The following is a 17,401-nucleotide window of genomic DNA, read 5'->3' as shown; positions in this document are numbered from 1 at the left end:
TCACCTCCTATTGGCGGAGAGAGAAGAATACTCACCTCCTATTGGCGGAGAGAGAAGAATACTCACCTCCTATTGGCGGAGAGAGAAATACCTGTGCTGATTGGTCAGTTCATGATGAGACAGAAATCCCGGAAATTTACATTAGCAGGTGGAGTAGGCCATTATTAGGGTATGCTGCCATAAATAATACCTCAATAAAACTCTTTATTAGTACATGTGAAGGTATAACGGCACAAGTCAGAAGATAATAGAAGATTGTCAACTATACCAGGATTCTGATGATATGATATATTATTTCAAATATGCAAAAAAACAAGAGCAAGCCTGATCCAATACAGTGCTATAGCCTTAACAGCCATGATAACACAATGAAAACAATGGGGAATAAAAGACGGAAAAAAATAAACAAAATGAGCAATGGACTTTTTTCTTTTTTTCCCCACATATTCGAAAAGGAGTGAGAAGAAGTTTACACTTATTTAATCCCACCCCTTTTCTTTAAATCATAAATTACTCAGAGCTAGAACTACCTGTTCACTCTATGTAACAAGTTAATGAACTTGAATATACATAAATTATAAATATATACATAGTAGTCCTGAGTTCAATCCCGGGCTCGGGATCTTTCTGTGTGGAGTTTGCATGTTCTCCCACTCCGGCTTCTTCCCACCTCCAAAGACGTGCACCTGGGGATAGGCCCCTCCCACCTCCAAAGACGTGCACCTGGGGATAGGCCCCTCCCACCTCCAAAGACATGCACCTGGGGAATAGGCCCCTCCCACCTCCAAAGACATGCACCTGGGGATAGGCCCCTCCCACCTCCAAAGACATGCACCTGGGGATAGGCCCCTCCCACCTCCAAAGACATGCACCTGGGGATAGGTTGATTGGCAACACCAAATGGTCCCTAGTGCAGGGGTGTCCAAACTTTTTCCACTGAGGGCCGCACACCGAAATATCAAAGCAAGTGGGGTCCATTTTGATATGTTTTATTTTAAAAACCAATACAATATATGCATAAAAAACATACACTCAGGCTTGATACTGAGGACCCCAAAATATAAAAAATGTGTCAATATTTAGTATTATTATTATTATTCAAGGTTTAAATCTCCAGATCAACATTAGGTCTATCTGTCAATATAAAGTTATTTTTTAAAGATTTAAGTTGTATGCTCTTTTTGTCAAAGAAAACCCTTTTTTTTAATGGAAAAAACACAAAATATGCAATATTTTCCCCCGATAGAATTTTAAAGTGGAATATTTGAGATGATATAACAATTGGAGCTCACAGCATAACTCATAACAACATTGTTTCATGTAGATATTCATGTACATATTCATTTCACCCTCTGTATAGAGCAGACCTGGGCATTCTGCGGCCCGCATCCGGCCCTTTGTGCGTCCCTGTCCGGCCCGCGTGAGGCCAATCATAAATTACAAAATACATTTTAAAAAGTATCTATGTCGAATGTGCAATACAACGGTGCTGCTTTTGTTTTGAAAAGCGTTATTTGTATTACTTCAGTGTGGACGTGTGCGTGTGCGTGATTGTGAGTGAATGTGAACAGCTGCAATCACAAATTACAAAATAAAGTTGAAAAAACATCTATGTCGTGCGCGCAATACAACTGTGCTGCTTTTATTTTGAAAAGTGTTGTCCGTATGTCCGTGTGTAACCTGTGAGTGAAGGTGCACATGCAGCGACAAGTGATGCACGGTTTACACCCGAGATGCTAAAAAGAGAAATGTTGATGAGGAATGGCGTGTTTTCAACAAGACATGGACTGCCAAGCAACGTTCCCTCTAAGGTGCGTGCCTGCGCAATTGCGCACTGCTCGAGCGTCCGCTGCGCGCAGCAAATATATGCCGCGCACCAAATCAAATCCCATCTGAATTCTAAACAAAATAAACACATTTATTCTGTATAATTTTGCAATGCAACTTTGAGTGACAGTGACAACAAGCGGCCCTAACGGTGTTCGTCAACACCGTTCAATTATTGTAACGTCTATCGAGATGCTTCGAGGCCAGGAATTATATCGATCACTTTATTGAGCAAAACTGTTTATATTCGGACATAACCACACCAAAAACATGAGTAAAACAATTCTATCTGGAAAAACTAGTCATTTTCTGCCGTACAAACCAGGCCAAAAGCAACTTGTCATCTGTCACCAACACGCATAACACTAAACCACTGGTGCGTTTATGGCCACACAAAAAGTCGGACAACTCAAACACCACACAAAGTTACACTATGACTCCCCAGTCATATGTGTGCTTATTTTACTGTCTTTTATTATTAATGTTAATTTATTGATATTAATCATGGAATGCTGTTACTCGAGAAAGTTACAGGAATGCACACTTCATCCCATGCTTACATTTCATTGTGCAACATGAGGATGTTTAAGGGGAACTAAATGTGATCTCTGAAAGGGGTACAAATGATTTCCAAAGCAGTGCTTTTGGTATATAGTTAAGTTAGGTTAAATGAAAGTATTATTATTATTATTATTTATCTTACGGTATATATAAAAAATAATATTGAGCAAAATTTAATTGAAATATTGTTGATGTGGCCCTCCAGCAGTGCTCGGGTTGCTCATGCGGCCCCTGGTAAAAATTAATTGCCCACCCCTGGTATAGAGTGTACACTTGTTTTGTCGCACTGTATGGAATGGCTTCAATCTCGTTACCCTGCGTAATGACAATAAAGCTGATTCTGATTCTGACATTGAATTTACTTAATTAATTAAATTAATTAAGTAATTATTATTTTTTGAGCAATGACACTTAAAAAAAAACAAAAAGTCCCACTAAAATGATTGGGGATCCAAAAGGGTCCTGCTCAGTAAAGTATTAAAAAATAAATCTTACATTTTTTTTTACTTTTAACACAATAGTCTCACCGATCATTATCATAATTGGAGCCTTGAATAGGTCAATAATTCAAAATGACATTGATTTTGATTCTTTTTTTTTTTTAAAGAAAGAAACAGCCTGCATGGCAGCTTTGTGTTATTAGAGTCAACATAGCAACATTTTCTTGTTACATATCACCTGTTTGCTCTTCTATACCACTTTTTATGTTTAGTTATTTTTTATCACATTTTTAGAATGTGCCGCAGGGCCGTTGAAAAATGACCTGCGGGCCGCAAATGGCCCCCGGGCTGCACTTTGGACACCCCTGCCCTAGTGTGTGAATGTTGTCTGTCTATCTGTGTTGGCCCTGCGATGAGGTGGCGACTTGTCCAGGGTGTACCCCGCCTCCCGCCCGAATGCAGCTGAGGTAGGCTCCAGCACCCCCCGCGACCTCAAAAGGGACAAGCGGTAGAAAATGGACGGATGGATGACCAAAAGTTTCATGGCTATCGCCGGAGACCTTCTAGGAGTCACAGAGTTCTGGAAAGAATGTCTGCTGAATCAAAACAACTGACAGAATTCTGATCTCTTTGGGCTCCTCTAATGAATTTCTTGACCTGTCTCCCATGGGGGCCGGGGCAGTGGTTCTGCTCCTAGGGGTCCCGCTCTGTGGATTGGGGGTCCTGGGTGCCAGGCGGGCCAGGTGCCGCGGGGTCGGGTGGGCCTGCGGTGTGTTCCCTGGCTGCGGTCTTGCGGATGGAGGTGCATGGACGGGGGTTGGAGTGGCGGGTGGACTGCCACTGTCGGATGGGGGCCAGCCCACGCTCCTCTGGCTTCGGGTCTCCTTGGGCTTCCTCCTTCCCCTGGGAGGTCGGGCAGGGTCTGGATTAAGCCGCCTTGCGCTGCGGCCGTTCGAGCACGTCTGGTGTCGGGTCGGGGGTGCCACCTGCCCCCCGAGTTGGAGCCCCAGCAGTGCTGCTCAACTGCCCTGCGACAGTCCCGCTCTTCTTTTCATTGATTTGACCTTTTTCTTAATGATTTATTTTTAAATTATATGTATGTGTGCGTGTGTATGTTTGTATATGGCGTCCCGTTGTTTCTGCCCGCGTAGTGAAGTTGATATTTATATATAGCGCTTTTCTCTCAAAGCACTTTACATAGTGAAAGCCAATATCTAAGTTACATTTAAACCAGTGTGGGTGGCACTGGGGGCAGGTGGGTAAAGTGTCTTGCCCATGGACACAACGGCAGTGACTAGGATGGCGGAAGCAGGAATCGAACCTGGAACCCTTAATTTGCTGGCCCGGCCACTCTACCAACCGCACAATTAGGGTGTGGTCTCTCGCTGGTTTGGGGGCTGGCTGTCCCCCGCTTCTCTCGTGCCTTGTTCTCTGCTGGGCACGTCTATCTATGGCCTCCTGCCGACCCTGCTGGGCGGCACGGTGTGCCTGGCTCTGGGGTTCCTGTCGCTGGCTGGCCTGAGCTGCGTGGGGCCGGTGGTACCTTGTTCCCTGGGTTGTTTTGGGTAGGGCTCTCTGGGTGGCTGGGGCCGTACTTTGGCACCCATACACACTGGGAGACAAATATTTTGTACATACAAAATTCACATACATACTCACATGCACACTCTTTTTTTGTTCAAGTTCCCAGATTAAAAGCTCAAAATTGTCGACTTGTAAGGTATATTCAGTTTACTTAATCAGTGATTCTCAAAACTGTGGTACGTTAAAGAATCCCTTGATTAATCAATCAATCAATCAATCAATGTTTATTTATATAGCCCTAAATCACAAGTGTCTCAAAGGGCTGCACAAGCCACAGCGACATCCTCGGTACAGAGCCCACATACGGGCAAGGAAAACTCACCCCAGTGGGACGTCAATGTGAATGACTATGAGAAACCTTGGAGAGGACCGCATATGTGGGTAACCCCCCCCCCCCCCCTAGGGGATTAAAGTAGTGTTTTCATTTCTTATATTAAAGGCCTACTGAAAGCCACTACTAGCGACCACGCAGTCTGATAGTTTATATATCAATGATGAAATCTTAACATTGCAACACATGCCAATACGGCCGGGCTAACTTATAAAGTGACATTTTACATTTCCCGCTAAACTTCCAGTTGAAAATTCCTTTGGAGGATGACGTATGCGCGTGACGTAGCCAGTAGAACACAGGTATGGCTTCCCCATTGAAGCCAATACGAAATAGCTCTGTTTTCATTTCATAATTCCACAGTATTCTGGACATCTGTGTTGGTGAATCTGTTGCAATTTGTTCATTGCATTATGGAGAAAGAAGCTGAGCAAGCAAAGAAGAAAGTTGAAGCTGAGCAAGGAAAGAAGAAAGTTGTCGGTGCGAAGCGGAGTATTTTGCGAGGGAAGTCAGCAACACAACACAGCCGGCGTTTCATTGTTTACATTCCCGGAAGATGCAGTCAAGATCGAAGAACTCGGACAACAGAGACTCTTACCAGGAGGACTTTGACTTCGTTAACAGACGCAGACGCGATACCGTGAGTACGCTTCCAAACATTTGATCGCTTGCTATAACTAGCTCGAGCTAGTAGCTAGGAGTTAGCATAAAAAACACCTAGGTGTTTGTTATGTGGGATTAATTTGTGGCATATTAAATATAAGCCTGGTTGTGTTGTGGCTAATAGAGTATATATATGTCTTGTGTTTATTTACTGTTGTAGTCATTCCCAGCTGAATATCAGGTCCCACCCGCACGCTTCCAAACATTTGATTGCTTGCCCGTACGTGCGTGTCACGTACGTAACTTTGGTTAAATATATAAGCTTTATGAACTTTGGGTTAGGTGAACGGTTCTTTGGGCTGAGTGAGTGTGTGTGTTGTGCAGGTGTTTGAATTGTATTGGCGGGTTATATATACGGGATCCCGTCCATAAAACCCGCTCGAGCTATAACTAGCTCGAGCTAGTAGCTAGGAGCTAGCATAACAAACACTTAGGTGTTTGTTATGCGGGATTAATTGGTGGCATATTAAATATAAGCCTGGTTGTGTTGTGGCTAATAGATGTCTTGTGTTTATTTACTGTTGTAGTCATTCCCAGCTGAATATCAGGTCCCACCCACGCGCTTCCAAACATTTGATTGCTTGCCCGTACGTGCGTGTCACGTACGTAACTTTGGTTAAATATATAAGCTTTATGAACCTTGGGTTAGGTGAATGGTTCTTTGGGCTGAGTGAGTGTGTGTGTTGTGCAGGTGTTTGAATTGTATTGGCGGGTTATATATACGGGATCCCGTCCATATTACCCGCTCGAGCTATAACTAGCACGAGCTAGTAGCTAGGAGCTAGCATAACAAACACCTAGGTGTTTTTATGTGGGATTAATTTGTGTCATATTAAATATAAGCCTGGTTGTGTTGTGGCTAATAGAGTATATATATGTCTTGTGTTTATTTACTGTTGTAGTCATTCCCAGCTGAATATCAGGTCACCCCCGGCTCTCACAGCATCTTCCCTATCTGAATAGCTTCAACTCCCCACTAGTCCTTCACTTGCACTTTACTCATCCACAAATCTTTCATCCTCGCTCAAATTAATGGGGAAATTGTCGCTTTCTCGGTCCGAATCTCTCTCACTTCATGCGGCCATCATTGTAAACAATAGGGAACTTTGCGTATATGTTCAACTGACTACGTCACGCTACTTCCGGTAGGGGCAAACCTTTTTTTCATCAGATACCAAAAGTTGCAATCTTTATCGTCGTTGTTCTATACTAAATCCTTTCAGCAAAAATATGGCAATATCGCGAAATGATCAAGTATGACACATAGAATAGATCTGCTATCCCCTTTAAATACAAAAAAATCATTTCAGTAGGCCTTTAAAACACAGTGTTACTGTTCAAACTGTGTGTAATGTTACAGTACAATATTACGTATACTTGTTAAATAAAACCTAGGCCTACTACGCAACTTTATTTTAACGTTGCTCGTTATTATGGCTGTACTTGTGGAGCCAAGTGTTTTCTGAGATGGTACTTGGTGCAAATAACTTGAGAACCACTGTACGAGAGGCTGTCTTTATGAGTAAAAACAAGAGACTTTGTGCTTACTTTAATCCAGTTTAATACAATTTATGGATGAAACACACATACCGAGGGGTTCTGAAATGATTAATAATACTAGTTTGGAGTGACTTTTCAAGGCAGTTTTGGTACACATAATGACGCTGAACCCACTAAGGCACCTTGTGACACTGATAACGAGGTCATTCAATAACAAATTTGGTAGTGTAGTTGGTTCTAGAAGGTGCTGGCTGGCACGAGTATCAGTTGTACACACACACGCGTAAAGAAAAAGATAAATTACAGCAATAGACAGACTGACAGACAAAGCGCGATGAATCCTTTCTAGGCACGTTTGTTCGTTAAAAACCTCGTCAAACACCGGAACGAACGGTCACTCGTCCCGTGTGCTCTGTACTATGGAGTATTTCTTACAGGGGTTCTTCAGGCAAGCGGGGGCCCAGCTGACGGGCCAGCCGTACACGCACGGCACAGGCGTGTGCACGTTCCTCTCCATCAAGTTGAACAGGGGGTTCCACCAGGCGCTGGTTAGGTACTTGTTGGGGCAGCACTGACACTGTACACAGGACACACTTTCACTGTTAACAACATTCATGACTACTGTAGATGACATTATTAACACACACACACACACACACCTGTGTGTTGGCCATGGTGTGGTACCACCAGAAGAGACGCGTTGTGATAAAATAGGCCACCACCACGTCCACGCTGTAATGCTCGTGCGCCACCAGGATGCAGACCACGCCCACCGCACTCAGCAGCCAGCACATCAGATGGTACCACCAGAACGACCGAGGAGAGTCTGAAGGAGCACACCGCATGCACGTAAACACACACACGGCGACAACATGACGACAATATGTTCAGAGTGGGCTGTCAAAGACGTACACTGCAAAAAGTCAGTGTTCAAAAACAAGAAAAAATAAATGAGGGCTATTTTATTTGAACTAAGCAAAATTATCTGCCAATAGAACAAGAAAATGTGGCTTGTCAAGACTTTCCAAAACAAGTCAAATTAGCTCACCTCAATGAACCCAAAAATAGCTTAAAATAAGTATATTCTCACTAATAACAAGTGCACTTTTCTTGCTAGAAAAAAAAAAGAGACCTTTTTGCTCAATATGTTGAAAAATATTCTTAAATGAAGTAAATGCTAGTGCCATTATCTTGACATAATGATATGCACTCGGCATTACATTTCTTGAAAGCAGCAAACTTATACTAAAAACTAGTTTATTGTTCTTAATGGAAAGACAACAAGGCAAGCGCTTGTTACTCTCGGGGTCTCCTAGCCGCTCAGGCAAATCATATTGTCTAAAAATGCATTTTTCCATGGATAACATGACATCATCGCGCCAAGTGCGTGCTCTTTCAGTCAGTTAGTGTGCATATATACAGCCCGGCCCCCGGACAAACATTTTTTAATTGTAATTTTGAAGAATTTACCTGAATGTGCATGAACTATTTCTGTTCAAAATAGTTAGAAATGTCACATGTTAAATGTTTAAATATTAACTGTCAGTTTACTGTACTGTGCCAACTGTACTACTATATGAGTACCTATTTTCTATTGTTTCATTGAAAATAAAACAGCAAAGTCCATTTGGCTGTCATCTGTTTTAATTATGAGACATAATTATGTCAAAGTCATAATTTTTTTTTTACATGCTTGAAATAAGAAATGATGACTTTAAAAAAGTAGTTTTCTACTTGTGAGTGTTGATGACACAACAGTTGATATTCTAGTTTCAAGCATGTTTTACTCAATATAGCTCATCAAATCTCAGCAACAAGCTGTAACATCTTACTGACATCATTTAGGAGCAAAACACTTAAAACAAGTAAAACACTCTAACATCAAATCTGCTTAGTGAGAAGAATGATCTTATCAGACAGAAAATAAGCAAATATCACCCTTATTTGACATATTTCATCTTACTTAGATTTCACTTTTTGCAGTGTAATGATGAGCAGCCACTTCATTAGGTACAAAGGAGGTACACAACATAGTAAAAATACTGTACATACATCTGGCCAAGTATTACAAACACATTACTGTAAACTGAGCTCTAACAACAATAATAGACAAAAAAACTAACTAGAAATTGAAAACAACCACATTTTTGTATACCACCAGACACCATCAATTTATTTTTTTTGTATCGTTGTCATTTAATTATATTCATTAGTCTTGAAATTATTTATTGTAGCATTACAGCAATTTTTTTTAGATGCAAAATGTCATAAAAAATGCTTAAAATGTGAATGTTTCTAATTTTTACCAAATATTCAGTGTTTTTTGTTTTACGGCGAAGTTGGTAGAGTGGCTGTGCCAGCAATCGGAGTGTTGCTGGTTACTGGGGTTCAATTCCCACCTTCTACCATCCTAGTCACGTCTGTTGTGTCCTTGGGCAAGACACTTCACCCTTGCTCCTGATGGCTGCTGGTTAGCGCCTTGCATGGCAGCTCCCTCCATCAGTGTGTGAATGTGGAAATAGTGTCAAAGCGCTTTGAGTACCTTGAAGGTAGAAAAGCGCTATACAAGTAGAACCCATTTACTTGCTATCTGACGTCACACTGCAAAAAGTGAAATGTAAGTAAGATGAAATATGTCAAATAAGGGTGATATTTGCTTATTTTCTGTCTGATAAGATCATTCTTCTCACTAAGCAGATTTTGTGTTAGAGTGTTTTACTTGTTTGAAGTGTTTTGCTCCTAAATGATGTCAGTAAGATATTACAGCTTGTTGCTGAGATTTGATGAGCTATATTGAGTAAAACATGCTTGAAACTAGAATATCAACTGTTGTGTCATCAACACTCACAAGTAGAAAAAAAAAAATCATGACTTTGACACAATTGTGTCTCATAATTAAAACAGATGACAGCCAAATGGACTTTGCAGTTTTATTTTCAATGAAACAATAGAACATACGTACTCATATAGTAGTACAGTTGTTATTAATTAGAGTATACTTATTTTAAGGTATTTTTGGGTTCATTTGACTTGTTTTGGAAAGTCTTGACAAGCCAACTGTTCTTGTTCTATTAGCAGATAATTTTGCTTAGTTCAAATAAAATACCCCTACTTTTTGTATTTTTTTTTTCTTGTTTTTGAACACTGACTTTTTGCAGTCTGTGCTCTAACAACAATAATAGACAAAAAAAACTAACTACAAATTGAAAACAACCACATTTTTGTATACCACCAGACATCATCAATTAATTGTTTTGTATCGTTATCATTATTCAATTATATTCATTAGTTTTGAAATTATTTATTGTAGCGTAACAGCAGTTTATTTTAGACGCAAAATGTCATAAAAAATGCCTAAAATGTGAATGTTCCTAATGTTTTACCAAAGATTAAGTGTTGTTGTTTTACTTGCTATCTGACGTCAGATTTTGCAGTAATTTCATAGAAATCGAAGAAAGTGATACCATTTCTAGCCCAGTTCATATATTTTATAGCATGAATGTCTTGAAACAAAATCCCAAATTTGCAGCCACCTCCCGTAAAAGCCCAATATTCCTAGGAAAATTGCCCAGATAAATAGTTGTTAGTAGTGCATTGTAGTTTTACAATATTTCTTATCTAAAAAAATGTTCTTCTTTTTAAAAAGGTATGTTACCTGATTTTAAGGGGACAAGCACCAGTTAAATGAATTTTTAATTCATTTCAATAGATGTTAATTTGAGATACACGTGTTTTGAGTTAAAGGCCTACTGAAAGCCACTACTAGCGACCACGCAGTCTGATAGTTTATATATCAATGATGACATCTTAACATTGCAACACATGCCAATACGGCCGGGTTCACTTAGAAAGTGACATTTTACATTTCCCGCTAAACTTCCGGTTGAAAAACTCCTTTGGATATGACGTATGCGCGTGACGTCACGGCGGCAACGGAAGTATTCGTACCCAATGTGTCACCATACAAACTGCTCTGTTTTCATCTCAAAATTCCACAGTATTCTGGACATCTGTGTTGGTGAATCTTTTGCAATTTGTTTAATGAACAATGGAGACTGCAAAGAAGAAAGCTGTAGGTGGGATCGGTGTATTAGCGGCTGGCTGTAGCAACACATCAAGGAGGACTTACTTGGATAGCAGACGCGCTAGCTGATGCTAGCCGCCACCGCATCTGTGATCGGGTGAAGTCCTTCGTCGCGCCGTCGATCGCTGGAACGCAGGTGAGCACGGGCGTTGATGAGCAGATGAGGGCTGGCTGGCGTAGGTGGAGCGCTAATGTTTTTATCATAGCTCTGTGAGGTCCGGTTGCTAAGTTAGCTTCAGCGTCGTTAGCAACAGCATTGTTAAGCTTTGCCAGGCTGAGAATTATTAACCGTGTAGTTACATGTCCATGGTTTAATAGTATTGTTGATCTTCTGTCTATCCTTCCAGTCAGGGATTTATTTATTTTGTTTCTATCTGCATTCAAGCACGATGCTATCACGTTAGCTCCGTAGCTAAAGAGCTTCGCTGATGTATTGTCGTGGAGATAAAAGTCACTGTGAATGTCCATTTCGCGTTCTCGACTCTCATTTTCAAGAGGATATAGTATCCCAGGTGGTTTAAAATACAAATCCGTGATCCACAATAGAAAAAGGAGAAAGTGTGGAATCCAATGAACTCTTGTACCTAAGTTACGGTCAGAGCGAAAAAAGATACGTTCTGCGATGCACGCTAGTCCTTCACTCTCACGTTCCTCATCCACGAATCTTTCATCCTCGCTCAAATTAATGGGGTAATCGTCACTTTCCCGGTCCGAATCTCTCTCGCTCCATTGTAAACAACGGGGAATTGTGAGGAATACTAGCTCCTGTGACGTCACGCTACTTCCGCTACAAGCAAGGCTTTTTTTTTATCAGCGACCAAAAGTTGCGAACTTTATCGTCGATTTTCTCTACTAAATCCTTTCAGCAAAAATATGGCAATATCGTGAAATGATCAAGTATGACACATAGAATGGATCTGCTATCCCCGTTTAAATAAAAAAAAATCATTTCAGTAGGACTTTAAGAGCTCCGCCAAAGAACCAATTAAAGCTCATAAGGAGATACAACTGCAATTGTCGAGTAAGCATTAATATCTTTGCCAAAAAACACAGCGCTAAGCGGTGTGTGAGTGCAGGGCGAGAATGGAAAGCAGCTCAGATTGATAAATAATTCACGGGCAGTAGCGTTGCTCTCGAGCGACTTACATTCCTTGATGAACAGGTAGGTGAGGGTGAGCATCACGGTGTGGCCGCTGAACAGGAAGTCTCCGCACATGATGTGGGACTTGGTAATAGACAGGCCGGCGCCGGAAATCAGTCGCAGAATTCTCTGGAACTTTGCGTAAGAGTCTCCGTACAGCTGATGGGAAGGACACAGGGGGTCAGCGTCAGGCCAGGAGAGGGACAACAATGAAGCAACATGAATTAATAACTACTCCGTAGGGATGGGAATACAAAACCGGTTCCCAGTGAATAAAGTCCTTGGAATCGCTTGCCATTTTGTCAACCGATTCCGTTAACGGTTCTTCCGGCTGAGGACGACGTCATCACAGACAGAATCAGCTTCAAAATCATACCTGCTCTCTTCATCGAAGACGTCCAACATACATTTAAGAACACACATGAAGGCAAGTTGACTTCATGAAACGTTTTACGGCACATAACCATTACCAGCAGTTCCCGAACTACATATAAGTCATTGTTTTTTGTAGGGGTGTAACGGTACACACAAATGTCGGTTCGGTACGTACCTCGGTTTAGAGGTCACGGTTCGGTTCATTTTCGGTACAGTAAGAAAACAACAAAATATAAATGTTTTGGTTATTTATTTACCAAATGTGTAAGCAATGGCTTTACCCTTTTAACATTGGGAACACTATAATAATTCTGCCCACGTTAATCAACATTAAACTGCCTCAAGTTGTTGCTCAGATGAAATAAAATGACAAAACTTTTCTTCTACATATAAAAAGTGCAACATTAAACAGTTTCAAGTCAACTCATCATGCTTATTTTATTACAGCATTTGGGAAGCCTGTAGTTGATTTTTATGATGTAAATGTTATATTTGTATCAACATGTGATAGCAGGGACCCTGCCATTCAAAACTAGGCTGCTGCATTACTAATGATTCATGTAACTATAGCTGAAAAAGATAGTACAATAGCAATAGGAGAGACTATTCATCCCTGAACACCATGGAGTTCATGTAGGCTTAATGATGCACTTACATTATTATATCAACTATCAGAGACAGAAACTCTTCATTTAACATAATGTCCTTTTTTGCTGCTTCAACACAGCTCAATCAACACAGAAAAAGGTCAAGTGAAATAACAGACAGACAGGGCTTTGCTGTCCGTAACACACACGCACGCATGCACGCACGCACGCACACACACACACACACCGCAAAATGAGCTAACGTTACGCTAAAAGCGAATTAGCCTTCACCTCAAGCCAGGACTGCGAGCGAGCTGAAGCTGCCTTTTATATTTCTAGAAGGTCAACGGGCTCATAGTGATGTTACTAGTAGTTGACTGGGAGGTGTTTATTATCATTCGGGGAGAGTCCGCAGCCTGATGATTACCTGCTAAACGCTAAGCACTGACTACATGTGCTCTGAATACGCACTGCTGATTGGCTGTTACCGCTCTGTTTGTAACCAATCAGATGGTTGTGTGGGCGGGACAATGCTGGGTGCTGTGTAGAGGACTGACAGACAGGCAGAACGAAGCTTAGCAGCTTGTTAAGACTTTAGCTTAGGCGGCTACTTAATATGTTTGTGTAGAAACTCGTTCGGTACACCTCCGAACCGAATCGAAACCCCCGTACCGAAACGGTTGAATACAAATACACGTACCGTTACACCCCTACTAATCTACCTTTTTGTTAACTTTTTATCCAAATAAGAATCGACAAGAGAACCGATAAAGAACTGAATCGTTAAGCAGAAACGAAAGTGGAATCGGAACCGGGAATTTTTTTTTTTAGCAATTCCCATCCCTACTACTGCGCTTCTGTTAAAAGAAAAGTGCACCTTGGGCGCGCAGCTCATGTGCATGCCAGGGACAGGCAGGATGGTGATGTACATGGTGATACAGCGGTAGAAGTACAAGGTGCCCACCAGGAAGAAGTAGCGTCTGCATACGATGGACCTGCAACGGGAAATGACAGGAAATACCAGGAAACCATGTGTAATTCTCTATTATGTCTATTTACTCTGTTACATTTACTTCAAGTTACTTTTTGGATAAACTGTACTTGTCAGAGTAGTTTTATTGTGACATACTTTTTACTTTTACTTGAGTATTTTGTAAAACTCAAGTAAAAGAAACACTACTTTTAGTTTGTGACAGTGACTTTCACTCCGATCGCTTTAAATCAGGAGCGTCAAACTCATGTTAGATGGGGGGCCACATGGAGGAAAATCTACTCATGTTAGATGGGGGCCACATGGAGGAAAATCTACTCATGTTAGATGGGGGGCCACATGGAGGAAAATCTACTCATGTTAGATGGGGGGCCACACGGAGGAAAATCTACTCATGTTAGATGGGGGGCCACATGGAGGAAAATCTACTCATGTTAGATGGGGGGCCACATGGAGGAAAATCTACTCATGTTAGATGGGGGCCACATGGAGGAAAATCTACTCATTTTAGATGGGGGGCCACATGGAGGAAAATCTACTCATGTTAGATGGGGGCCACATGGAGGAAAATCTACTCATGTTAGATGGGGGGCCACATGGAGGAAAATCTACTCATGTTAGATGGGGGCCACATGGAGGAAAATCTACTCATGTTAGATGGGGGGCCACATGGAGGAAAATCTACTCATGTTAGATGGGGGCCACATGGAGGAAAATCTACTCATGTTAGATGGAGGCCACATGGAGGAAAATCTACTCATGTTAGATGGGGGGCCACATGGAGGAAAATCTACTCATGTTAGATGGGGGCCACATGGAGGAAAATCTACTCATGTTAGATGGGGGGCCACATGGAGGAAAATCTACTCATGTTAGATGGGGGGCCACATGGAGGAAAATCTACTCATGTTAGATGGGGGCCACATGGAGGAAAATCTACTCATGTTAGATGGGGGCCACATGGAGGAAAATCTACTCATGTTAGATGGGGTGCCACATGGAGGAAAATCTACTCATGTTAGATGGGGGGCCACATGGAGGAAAATCTACTCATGTTAGATGGGGGGGGGGGCACATGTGTAGAGGACTGACAGACAGGCAGAACGAAGCTTAGCAGCTTGTTAAGACTTTAGCTTTCGGCGGCTACTTAATATGTTCGTGTAGAAACTCGTTCGGTACACCTCCGAACCGAACCGAAACCCCCGTGGGGAGGAAAATCTACTCATGTTAGATGGGGGCCACATGGAGGAAAATCTACTCCCAAGTGGGCCGGACTGGTAAAATCACGGCACGATAACTTAAAAATAAAGACAACTTCAGATTGTTTTGAAAATAGAACAGCACATTCTGAAATTGTAGAAATCATGTTGGGTTTTTTTTTACACTTACACTACAAAAACTGACATCTAAGTAAGTTTAAAGGCCTACTGAAAGCCACTACTAGCGACCACGCAGTCTGATAGTTTATATATCAATGATGAAATCTTAACATTGCAACACATGCCAATACGGCCGGGTTAACTTATAAAGTGACATTTTAAATTATCCCGCGAAATATTCTGCTGAAAACGTCTCTGTATGATGACGTCTGTGCGTGACGTCACGGATTGTGCGGAAGTATCGGGACAGCATTGTGGCCAGCTATTAAGTCGTCTGTTTTCATCGCAAAATTCCACAGTATTCTGGACATCTGTGTTGGTGAATCTTTTGCAATTTGTTTAATGAACAATGGAGACAGCAAAGAAGAAAGCTGTATGTGGGAAGCGGTGTATTAGCGGCCGGCTGCAGCAACACAACCAGGAGGACTTTGAGTTGGATAGCAGACGCGCTACCGTGAGTACGCAGCTTTGGCTTCCAAACATTTGATGGCTTGCCTGTACGTGCGTGCCGCTATGTGCATGTCACGTACGTAACTTTGGGGAAATATATGTGCTGTATGAACTTTACGGAGGTGAACGCTACTTTGGGCTGTGGGATTGAGTGTGTTGTGCGGGTGTTTGAGTTGTATTGGTGGGTTATATGGACGGGAGGGGGGAGGTGTTTGTTATGCAGGATTAATTTGTGGCATATTAAATATAAGCCTGGTTGTGTTGTGGCTAATAGAGTATATATATGTTTTAAGATTAAAGTACCAATGATTGTCACACACACACTAGATGTGGTGAAATGTGTCCTCTGCATTTGTCCCACCCCCTTGGGGAGCAGTGGGCAGCAGTCTTGTGTTTATTTACTGTTGTAGTCATTCCCAGCTGAATATCAGGTCCCACCCGCCTCTCACAGCATCTTTCCTATCTGAATCGCTTCCACTGCCCTCTAATCCTTCACTCTCACTTTCCTCATCCACGAATCTTTCATCCTCGCTCAAATTAATGAGGTAATCGTCGCTTTCTCGGTCCGAATCGCTCTCGCTGCTGCTGGCCATGATTGTAAACAATGTGAGGAGCTCTTCAACGTGTGACGTCACGCTACTTCCGCTACAGGCAAGGCTTTTTTATCAGCGACCAAAAGTTGCAAACTTTATCGTCGATGTTCTCTACTAAATCCTTTCAGCAAAAATATGGCAATATCGCGAAATGATCAAGTATTACACAGAATGGATCTGCTATCCCCGTTTAAATAAGAAAATCTCACTTCAGTAGGCCTTTAAATATACTTCAAATAAGGGTGATATTTGCTTATTTTCTGTCTGATAAGATCATTCTTCTCACTAAGCAGATTTTATGTTAGAGTGTTTTACTTGTTTGAAGTGTTTTGCTCCTAAATGATGTCAGTAAGATATTACAGCTGAGATTTGATGAGCTATATTGAGTAAAACATGCTTGAAACTAGAATATCAACTGTTGTGTCATCAACACTCACAAGTAGAAAACTATTTTTTTAAAGTCATCATTTCTTATTTCAAGCATGAACTACAAAAATCATGACTTTGACACAATTGTGTCTCATAATTAAAACAGATGACAGCCAAATGCTGTTTTATTTTCAATGAAACAATAGAAAATAGGTACTCACATAGTAGTACAGTTGGCACAGTACAGTAAACTGACAGTTAATATTTAAACATTTAACATGTGACATTTCTAACTATTTCGAACAGAAATAGTTCATGCACGTTCAGATAAATTCTTCAAATTTACAATTAAAAAATGTTTGGCCGGGGGCCGGGCTGTATATATGCGCACTAATTGACTGAAAGAGCACGCACTTGGTGCGATGATGTCATGTTATCCATGGAAAAATGCATTTTTAGACAATATGATTTGCCTGAGCGGCTAGGAGACCCCGAGAGTAACAAGCGCTTGCCTTGTTGCCTTTCC

General features: G+C 41.5%; 1 protein-coding gene across 1 annotated transcript in view; it reads right to left on the bottom strand.

Annotated features, from left to right (window-relative positions):
- Positions 1-6,959: 6,959 nt before the first annotated feature.
- sgms2a (sphingomyelin synthase 2a) overlaps positions 6,960-17,401 on the bottom strand; it is a 33,336-nt gene continuing 22,894 nt past the window's right edge. The window contains exons 3-6 of the mRNA XM_062033620.1: positions 13,971-14,088; positions 12,137-12,290; positions 7,566-7,732; positions 6,960-7,483 (exon numbers count right to left, since the gene is read on the bottom strand). Coding sequence (XP_061889604.1) covers positions 7,301-7,483; positions 7,566-7,732; positions 12,137-12,290; positions 13,971-14,088 — 622 coding nt within the window. The 3' untranslated portion in view covers positions 6,960-7,300. The remainder of the gene's footprint in view (positions 7,484-7,565; positions 7,733-12,136; positions 12,291-13,970; positions 14,089-17,401) is intronic.

The sequence above is a fragment of the Entelurus aequoreus genome, linkage group LG22 (assembly GCF_033978785.1).
Source record: "Entelurus aequoreus isolate RoL-2023_Sb linkage group LG22, RoL_Eaeq_v1.1, whole genome shotgun sequence".
NCBI classification, from domain to species: domain Eukaryota; kingdom Metazoa; phylum Chordata; class Actinopteri; order Syngnathiformes; family Syngnathidae; genus Entelurus; species Entelurus aequoreus.
Note: the sequence above shows the minus strand (reverse complement) of the source record. Positions and strands in the feature narration are given on the sequence as shown.